This window comes from Microplitis mediator, unplaced genomic scaffold (assembly GCF_029852145.1).
Source record: "Microplitis mediator isolate UGA2020A unplaced genomic scaffold, iyMicMedi2.1 ctg00000130.1, whole genome shotgun sequence".
NCBI lineage: Eukaryota > Metazoa > Arthropoda > Insecta > Hymenoptera > Braconidae > Microplitis > Microplitis mediator.
Window position 1 is genome coordinate 45001 of NW_026643288.1, and position 10000 is coordinate 55000.

A 10000-nucleotide genomic window follows, 5' to 3' on the forward strand; every position below is an offset into this window, starting at 1 on the left:
TTAATTACGTTATAAATTTTATGAACATCTTACTTACATTGAGGCCAGTTCAACGAAACTCCAATTTTTATTTTTAAATTGTTTATAGCTAAGTTATTTGTAAATTCTTCAATCGTTATTTTTTTTTTCTTCAATTTATTTTGTATTTGTATTAACGATGAAGTAATTTTAACTTCATGTGAAATTTTAGTTTCTTTTGTGACTGTCCGAAATTCTACTTCACTTTCATAAATGCATTTTTTAATTGATTCTGAAAGCAGTAATATCATTAATATTTTCTAACTTATTTTTTTTTTCTTAATAGCCCACAAACTTACGTAAAAATACATGCAACGTTGGGTGAGTGCCAAGCATTCTTCTTTCATTGAGGATAAAACTTTCAGAGTAATGAATCGCATTTTTAACGTTCTCATCAATGAAAGTTTCATGACTAATGAATACTTCACTTTTCTCCACGAATTTACAATATGCTATATAGTCTTCATTAATTTTCGATAACGCTTCTCCTTTTGATATGAGGAGATCAATGCCACTTTTAATCAGTTCTTTTGGTATCAATTTTAGAATTGAGCTCAGGTCAAACACTTCATCTTCATCTTTAGCAGGCAGATTAAGATTATTCCATTTTCGGTTAAGAAACTAAATAAATTTATTATATATTTTGAAAATTATAACATGCTTTTTTAGTACCATCTAATACTTAAATTTTATCAATACTTACTTTAACATAATGGTAAAGAGAGCCTCTAATAACGACGTTTGGAAGAACTCGTCTTATACCATTTATTAATATTGCGTCGTAGTGGCATGTTATGCACTTTAAATTCTTGATTTCAAGATCCGTAATTAGGAATTTGAAAACACTTTCATATACTGCTTCGCTTCTTTCACCACAGAGAACAAATAATGAAGCGATTCCCTGTTTAATATTTTTATAAGATTAAGTTAAACTATTGCTTAGAATTTAATATAGTTAAATTTCAATTAACCTTGTCAAATTTTTTCAGGTGAAATGATAGCAATTGGCTAAATACTGGTATTTGTGGTAGACACTACAAATGAAAATAAGAAATCATTTTATTTAGAAATTCATCATTTATATTATTGAAATATGAACTACTTTGAAAGATCCTTCGATGGTGATGTCTTCCGCATTTTTAAGAATATTGTGGAGGGTGGTCGATCCAAAAAAAAAAGAAATAGATTTCATTTCATCGCATGCTGTCGCAAACCCAAGGTAAATATTTTTATATAAAATATTAATATCAAGCATTTGCATTAATTGTAATGATGTTGCAGGTTCGTAAACTTGATGTTGTTTGATAGTTAAATCAATAATTTTTCTTGCTGCATTCAAGGATATCGGTGAGTTTTTGTAACTAACAATGTTATTATTATTATTTTTATTATTATAATCACTGCATCGATAATTATGCCCAAAGTGGATCTCTACCTATTTTCAACCATAAAAAATCCATTTTTTAAATTTTTATTTTGTTATTTGCTGAGTTACACTTATTAATATTTCTTTTAAAATTCCGAACATTTTCGTTTGATATTTTTTGCCTTTCGATAAAATATTTACAAATTTGTCATCAAATTAAAGAGAATTTAAAAAAAGGTGTAAATGAATATTAATTTTTTAATTTTTATGGTATAAAATAGGTTTAACTCCTCCTCAGCATCATTTCCATACTTAATAATATTTTTAATACAAAAAAAAGTTACAAAGTTACTGTTTCAGTGAAGATACTTTTACCTTTTCAATACTTTCTTAGCAATACTGTTTAAAGGATGTAGGTCTTCTACTGCTCTTCGTTTCAGTTCATTTCTGATTACATCCTGTAATTTTTTTTCTGGTTTTGGGTGGTTGTGATTTTCATTATCTACCTCAATTGATCCGTCATCCAATTCATGTTACTTGCCATCGTCTCCATTAACTAAATACATAATTTTATAATTAAAAAAAAATCAATAAAATATAATTTAGGAATTTTAATTTTGAGTAAAGAAAGTAATTAAAAAAAAAAATTATCTTTACAAAATAAAAAAAATCGAACCAGCTAAATTTACAATAACTTGAAAATTAATTTTAATAATTTAGATACTTACATTGAGGTGCTTCTAACATGTACATGATATTATTAAACATGTCTTCATCGATTGCACTTTCAAGATAATCAATTAACGAAATTTTTCCATCTGCCAGTAACTCCAAACGTTTTGAAATCTTACTATTAATTTTTATTAAAGAATTTTTTTCATAAAATTCAAACTTGAAACCTTTTTCTAATTTTGAATACATATCCAGTGATTCATTGCAAATTCTTTTTAATCGTTCTGTTAAAACATTACCAATATTGTTATCTTTATAAATATTATACTCGATAATCAATTAAAAATTTATCGTCTAGCTCAAACCTTTTTTTTTTTATAAAAATTAGAACTTTAAAAAAGTACAGTACATCAAACAAGGAACTTCTCAATTTGTACCCTTGTAACCCGTGTTTGAGCAAGATTTTGGAGTAAGTATCTTGAGCAAGACCCCTACCCAGACAGCATTCAAGTCGGAATGACTGCTTTACGACGTCTTTTTGAAGGCGTATTCAAGCAGTCTTATAATGACTTCTTAAAGGTGTAATTTTTAAGAACTCTTAATTGAGAGTTCTTGAAGACTCCGTAAATAAGACGTCAGTTTTGTGACGACTAAATGTATTCTTTTTTAAACTTCTTTATGAAGTCAACATTAGGAGCTCCTTAAAGACGTCATGGTAAATTCATACTGAAGTCTTATTTGCGAATTTAGAAAAAATAACTCTTTGAGAACTCTTTTTAAAGACGTCTTACTGAGTTCGCTAGGTGGCTCATTCGACATCTTGAGAACTTCTTAAAGACTTCTTTAAGACGTTGATGAGACGTCCAAATCATAAATAGGAATTCATTCAGAACTCATCAAGACGTCATTTTGCTATCTGGGTAGCTGCTAGTATCTTTTTCTACGTATGTATCTTTCGCAAGATTATGTATCAAGAAACCTATATCAAGATTTGTGTATGACTTGCTCATGTTATCGTACGGAAGAATATGAAAGATATCTTGAACACGGTGCAATGAAAAATGTCTGACGCATTTCTTGCACCAGTTATTTATAGTACGTACTTACGCATGGCTTACTCAAGATCTGCTCAAGGCTCAAGATAAATTTTTAGCTTTGAGCAGATCTTGAGCAATCCATGCACAAGTATTTTCAACTATAGTCTTCCTCCAGAATTGAGTTATAATCTGTCACGAATTTCTTATGTAAGGCTTACACTAGGCTTGCAATTTAAATTTGGTCACAAGTATCTGCAGCAAAACACATACGTAGACATTAGCACTTATCGATTTTGAGAGCAGACTTGCTCAAGAATCGAAAAAGATTGTTATGTGGGTATAATCCACAAAATTAATTGAATAATTACAAAATTATTTACTGTCAAGTTAATATTTCACCGATTTACTTAATTAACGTTCATTTACCTGAAAATTGAAAAATATTAGGTGACAACGATCCCATTTCACTGCCTAAGTGCCGATCGAAATATTCTGAAATGTTGATGGAATCATTTTTGTTTTTATAAAAAGATATTGATTCTGCGTACGGCTGCCATCCCAATCGAAGACTTTCAATAAAATTTCTTAATCTTTCCATGAAGTCTGAATAATTTTCCCTATTATCATTAATTATCTGATTTATTTGGTCAATGGCATTTTTAAATTCAGATGCTGGTAACGTTGGAATCGCAAAACAGTACCGTAGTATTTCATGACTCACATCTGGCAAATTAAAATTTTTCCATTTTCTTCCCAAGATCTGGATACAAAATAAAATTAAAAAATTTTTGAATATGTATATAGTTTAGTTTAAAATATAATAAATTATCAAATAGTGCTCTACAATATGAAGTTTATTTTTTCTAACATACCTTTATGTAGTTAAACCAACATCCTTTCATGTTGACGTCTGTCAAAACTTCTCTTATAGCAGTAACCATCGGCATGTAAAAATCACAGACAATTGTTTTGAGATTTATGTTAATTGTTGGTAATAGTCTAACAATTTCTTGCCAAATTTTTTTATATAAATTTTTACTGATAGAACTCAAAATAATAAATAGACTTGGAATACCCTAGAAATTATTATGAGTAATGTACGTTTGGAGTTAAAAAAAAATGTAATTTAATTCCAACTTTTGAAATAGTTTTTCTGTAAGACAGAGCCAAAAAAAAAAAAAAATCTCATACTCTTCTGAGATAGGGTAGAAGTTTTTGGCCACTTTAGGACCAGTTTTGGACACTCAAAAAATTTAAATACAATAATTTGTAAGAGAGTCAGTAATATAATCAATTTTTAAAATATCTTTAAAGATACTTCTGTCCCACTATTAAAATGAAAATTTTATTTTATACTTTTTCATTATCTAAAATCAAGTATTGAATGTCCAAAAATGTAGCAGTGGCCACAAATGGTACTTCTACCCTCACTAAAAAATTTTTATCTCAAGATTAAATATAAAAAATTCATAGCTTTCTGTTTACTTTTTGTTCTAATCATTTTCAAAAATTGGACAATTTTTGAAAATATTTAAAAAAATTGATTACTAAATTATTTTTTCTTATGTGAAAAATCATAATCTGAGAATGTTCAATGTCACTTAAATGGACCTATAAAAACAATCAATGGTTATTACACAACTTCAAAAATCGAGTAAGAAAAAAAATATATCAAGTGCAAAATGCTTCGCATGAGAAATTTGTGGCAATAGCGTCTTACAAAATATCCAACAATTAATCGAAGGAAAATTCAAGGTAGACTTTGCTGCGAAAAACATACTGAGAGACTCGCCAGTTAAAGAAGAATAATAAATAATATTTCAGAAAAAAAAAAAATATTTGTTAAAAACATCCCTAGTAACACGTGTTTGGGCAAGATTCTGGAGTAAGTATCTGCAGCAAGACACATACGTAGACACTAGCACTTATCGATCTTGAGAACAGACTTGCTCAAGAATGTAAAAAAATTGTTAGATGGGATTTATCACACCTTATATGTAGTATGAAGATAAATTTCACTGGCGATTCCAATTTTCATAAACATTTCTTTTGTTGAAAAAATACATGCTGTAGAGTTGTCTTCAGCGACAACTTGAATTCTTAAAATATCCTTGATCGGAGGATAGTTTGTGATGGTACATTCTAAATCTTTTAGAGATTTTAAAATTGTAGGCTTAGAAATTTTTTTCTTTTTATTCACAAACAATTTTTCCATCTCTTTTCTTTTTTCGTGTTGATAATTATATCTAAATAAGTTAAACAAATATGATTAAGGGAATTCTCCAACAGAGCTCCCCACTTTTTGAAACATTTAATGACCTTGAACTGTCATAACAGTATTAAAATTTTATTAATTAATTTAAAAAAAATAGAAGCATTAATTGAAAAAAGGACAACGCATTTACAATTTTATCGAAATAAAGATTTTTAAAAAAATTACTCACAGTTAAAATCAATAAGGAGCTAAACGAAATTTATTAAATAAATTTTATCCTAAAAAATTTGATATTCCAAAACATAATATTGACATGAAGATTTTACTGAATTTATTTAACAAATTTTTTCTAACTCCTAATTGATATCAACTGTAAATAATTTTTTTTTTTTAAATCTATGTCTCGGCGAAATTGTAACTGCGTTACCCTTTTTTCAATTAATGCTTAAACTTTTTTTAAATTAATTATTAAAATTTTAATACAGTCATTACCATTGAGTCATTAAATATTTTAAAAAAGTGTGTGGGGCGGGGGGGGGGGGGCTATTTGAAAATGGCCTTAATGATTAATGGTAAATTGTTGATTAAGATAATTACTCAAGAATAATTATTTTATAAAAGATAGTACAATTAAACCTTTTTTCTGTGAATGGTGCAGGGTGGTTATGTGCTGTTAAATCACCCTCATATCCACTTGACGTTTTATTCAACATTGCAATGCAATTTGATTTTGATTTATGAGATATACATATAAATTCTTCCTCATTTGTGTTTTTAACTTCCTTGTATAGCCATGGTCCAAAGCGGTAGGAAATGGATCCATTTTTTCCATGAATTTTTGTTAAATTCATGACCAGAATCTAAAACAGATAAAGTATTTAAGTTTTTTATTATTATGATTATTAATATTGAATTTTACAAAAATGAATAAAAAATTGTTATTTAATTAAATACATTTATTTGTCGATAAATAAATAAAACTGAGATTGACTTTAATCAAAACAAAAAACATTCAATTAAAAAAAAAATTTTTTTTTTTAAACAACTGAATTGATATTATAATAAGTCTATTAAAAAGTTATAATAAATTAATATCAATTGATTAGATCAAGATTATCATTTTGTGACTTGCGAAAATATGTTATAATTTATACTTTCAATTTTTAAAAAATGGAAAAGTTAGTAGATAATAAGTTACATTTAATGCATGTTAGAACTAAAATTATTACTATGTGGATGAATGGCTGCAAAAAAATTGAAATTACGAAAGAAACAGGGTATTCGTTATCAAAAATTAATAAATGGATTAAGCGTTACCAGGAAAATGGAGAAGCCGGATTGATTGATAAACGAGAAAGTAATAAAAGACCGCGAAAAACGACTTCAGAAGAAGATAAAAGGTTGTACGATGCTTCTCAAAAAGATAATTTCAATTCAAGCAAAAGTTTTGGACTGTCTACTGGCTTAAATATTTCATCGGATACTATAAAAAGAAGATTAAAAGAACAAGGACTTGTCAACGGTAAAACTTGTAAAAAAATTGAGCTGACAGAATTTAGTCGTACTCGTCGAGTAGAACATTGTAAACGACATTTACATTTTACGCAAGAGCAGTGGAATAATGTTATTTGGTCTGATGAGAAGGTAAACAGTATACACACCTTGGCCAGTAAAAAAAAAAGTCTCAGGCCACATGTTTGTCAGCCTCGGCTTCGCCTCGATTAACAATTACATGTGATTTGAGACTTTTCTTATTTTACTGGCCTAGATATGTAATATACTATTCTTTTGTAATACATATACGTATACAAATACATGTTTCAATAAATATGATCTTTTTAAATTTAGTATTTTAAAAGTACAACAACCAATAAAACGAGGGTGTGGCGGGAGAAAAACAGTCGTTTTCATCCTGCAAATGTTGCTTCAATTGACAACTCTCATAGGATTTCAGAGATGTACTGGGGTTGCATGACATCGGGAGGTTTGATGGCGTTGAAGAAACTTGAGTTACCGTTCAACGCTGAAAAGTACAGGGATATACTAAACGATGTCATGTACCCAGCTGCACGAGTGCGTTTTCCGGTTGACGAATACCCGACGATTACTTTTATGCATGACAACAGTCCGGTGCATACAGCAAACATAGTGAATGAATGGTTCAACCAACACCCTGACATACAATTATTATCTCATCCTCCATATTCACCCGACCTTAATCCTATTGAAAATATTTGGAGTAAATTTTAAAAATTTTCTTTAAAGGTTTCGATAAAATTCATAAAACTTAATATTGTGGCTATAAATTGTAGGTTTGACAAGTAAAAAGTGGAGCCCAGAGAACAAAATTATTAATAAAAACCAATTGGACACTTATGTTAATGAAGTTTGGAATGAATTAAATACTAGACCAAATTACTGTATGAATTTACTGAAGTCATATGGGAAAAGATTGCAGGAAGTAATAACCAATAGAGGATACTGGACAAAATATTAAAATGAAAATTAAGCTAATTGATTCCGACAGCAGTGAAAAAGTACGACATCAAATTTAATTAAATGAAAAAAAAAAAAAAAAAAAAATATTTACAAAATTTAGATTTGAGTTGTGCTAGTGACAATTCTGGCCTCTGAAAAACTACAAATGCCATAGCTATTTTGACAATGATAGTTTCGTCTTTGATAAAATTATATTCTTGTATAAAAAACTCATTCTAATTGAAATGAACAAATGAATAAATTTTGTAATCGGTACAATTGTTTTTAAATTGACTAGCGTAAAAAATAAACAAACTATTTATATATATTAAGATGTACATTACTTTCTAAGTGAATATTGAAAAACTTAATAAAAATATTTATACTTAAAAATGGAAATAATTGAAGTTACAGGTAAATTTAAAAATTCAAAAATTTTTTGTTATCAAGATTGGCATTATTACAATTGTCAAAAGCTTCATAATCGATTCTATTGCACCAAACGATTTACTCACGACCATTGCCAAGTGATTTTAATTAAGAATGATGACGGATCAATTGAGGTAGATAATGAAAATCACAACCACCCAAAACCAGAAAAAAAATTACAGGATGTAATCAGAAATGAACTGAAACGAAGAGCAGTAGAAGACCTACATCCTTTAAACAGTATTGCTAAGAAAGTATTGAAAAGGTAAAAGTATCTTCACTGAAACAGTAACTTTGTAACTTTTTTTTGTATTAAAAATATTATTAAGTATGGAAATGATGCTGAGGAGGAGTTAAACCTATTTTATACCATAAAAATTAAAAAATTAATATTCATTTACACCTTTTTTTAAATTCTCTTTAATTTGATGACAAATTTGTAAATATTTTATCGAAAGGCAAAAAATATCAAACGAAAATGTTCGGAATTTTAAAAGAAATATTAATAAGTGTAACTCAGCAAATAACAAAATAAAAATTTAAAAAATGGATTTTTTATGGTTGAAAATAGGTAGAGATCCACTTTGGGCATAATTATCGATGCAGTGATTATAATAATAAAAATAATAATAATAACATTGTTAGTTACAAAAACTCACCGATATCCTTGAATGCAGCAAGAAAAATTATTGATTTAACTATCAAACAACATCAAGTTTACGAACCTGCAACATCATTACAATTAATGCAAATGCTTGATATTAATATTTTATATAAAAATATTTACCTTGGGTTTGCGACAGCATGCGATGAAATGAAATCTATTTCTTTTTTTTTTGGATCGACCACCCTCCACAATATTCTTAAAAATGCGGAAGACATCACCATCGAAGGATCTTTCAAAGTAGTTCATATTTCAATAATATAAATGATGAATTTCTAAATAAAATGATTTCTTATTTTCATTTGTAGTGTCTACCACAAATACCAGTATTTAGCCAATTGCTATCATTTCACCTGAAAAAATTTGACAAGGTTAATTGAAATTTAACTATATTAAATTCTAAGCAATAGTTTAACTTAATCTTATAAAAATATTAAACAGGGAATCGCTTCATTATTTGTTCTCTGTGGTGAAAGAAGCGAAGCAGTATATGAAAGTGTTTTCAAATTCCTAATTACGGATCTTGAAATCAAGAATTTAAAGTGCATAACATGCCACTACGACGCAATATTAATAAATGGTATAAGACGAGTTCTTCCAAACGTCGTTATTAGAGGCTCTCTTTACCATTATGTTAAAGTAAGTATTGATAAAATTTAAGTATTAGATGGTACTAAAAAAGCATGTTATAATTTTCAAAATATATAATAAATTTATTTAGTTTCTTAACCGAAAATGGAATAATCTTAATCTGCCTGCTAAAGATGAAGATGAAGTGTTTGACCTGAGCTCAATTCTAAAATTGATACCAAAAGAACTGATTAAAAGTGGCATTGATCTCCTCATATCAAAAGGAGAAGCGTTATCGAAAATTAATGAAGACTATATAGCATATTGTAAATTCGTGGAGAAAAGTGAAGTATTCATTAGTCATGAAACTTTCATTGATGAGAACGTTAAAAATGCGATTCATTACTCTGAAAGTTTTATCCTCAATGAAAGAAGAATGCTTGGCACTCACCCAACGTTGCATGTATTTTTACGTAAGTTTGTGGGCTATTAAGAAAAAAAAAATAAGTTAGAAAATATTAATGATATTACTGCTTTCAGAATCAATTAAA

At 28.1% G+C, this 10000-nt stretch overlaps 2 protein-coding genes across 2 annotated transcripts in view; both read right to left on the bottom strand.

Annotated features, from left to right (window-relative positions):
* The window catches only part of LOC130678092 (uncharacterized), a 1537-nt gene extending 398 nt beyond the window's left edge, over nucleotides 1-1139 (bottom strand). The window contains exons 1-4 of the mRNA XM_057485081.1: nucleotides 990-1139; nucleotides 722-919; nucleotides 318-639; nucleotides 38-250 (exon numbers count right to left, since the gene is read on the bottom strand). Coding sequence (XP_057341064.1) covers nucleotides 38-250; nucleotides 318-354 — 250 coding nt within the window. The 5' untranslated portion in view covers nucleotides 355-639; nucleotides 722-919; nucleotides 990-1139. The remainder of the gene's footprint in view (nucleotides 1-37; nucleotides 251-317; nucleotides 640-721; nucleotides 920-989) is intronic.
* On the bottom strand, nucleotides 1138-4040 carry LOC130678090 (uncharacterized). The gene is made up of 5 exons (XM_057485079.1): nucleotides 3966-4040; nucleotides 3520-3853; nucleotides 2113-2340; nucleotides 1760-1940; nucleotides 1138-1379 (listed from the first exon to the last, which is right to left on the bottom strand). The coding sequence occupies exons 1-4, from the start codon at nucleotides 4038-4040 to the stop codon at nucleotides 1918-1920; spliced, it is 660 nt and encodes a 219-aa protein (XP_057341062.1). The 3' UTR covers nucleotides 1138-1379; nucleotides 1760-1917.
* Nucleotides 4041-10000: the final 5960 nt, after the last annotated feature.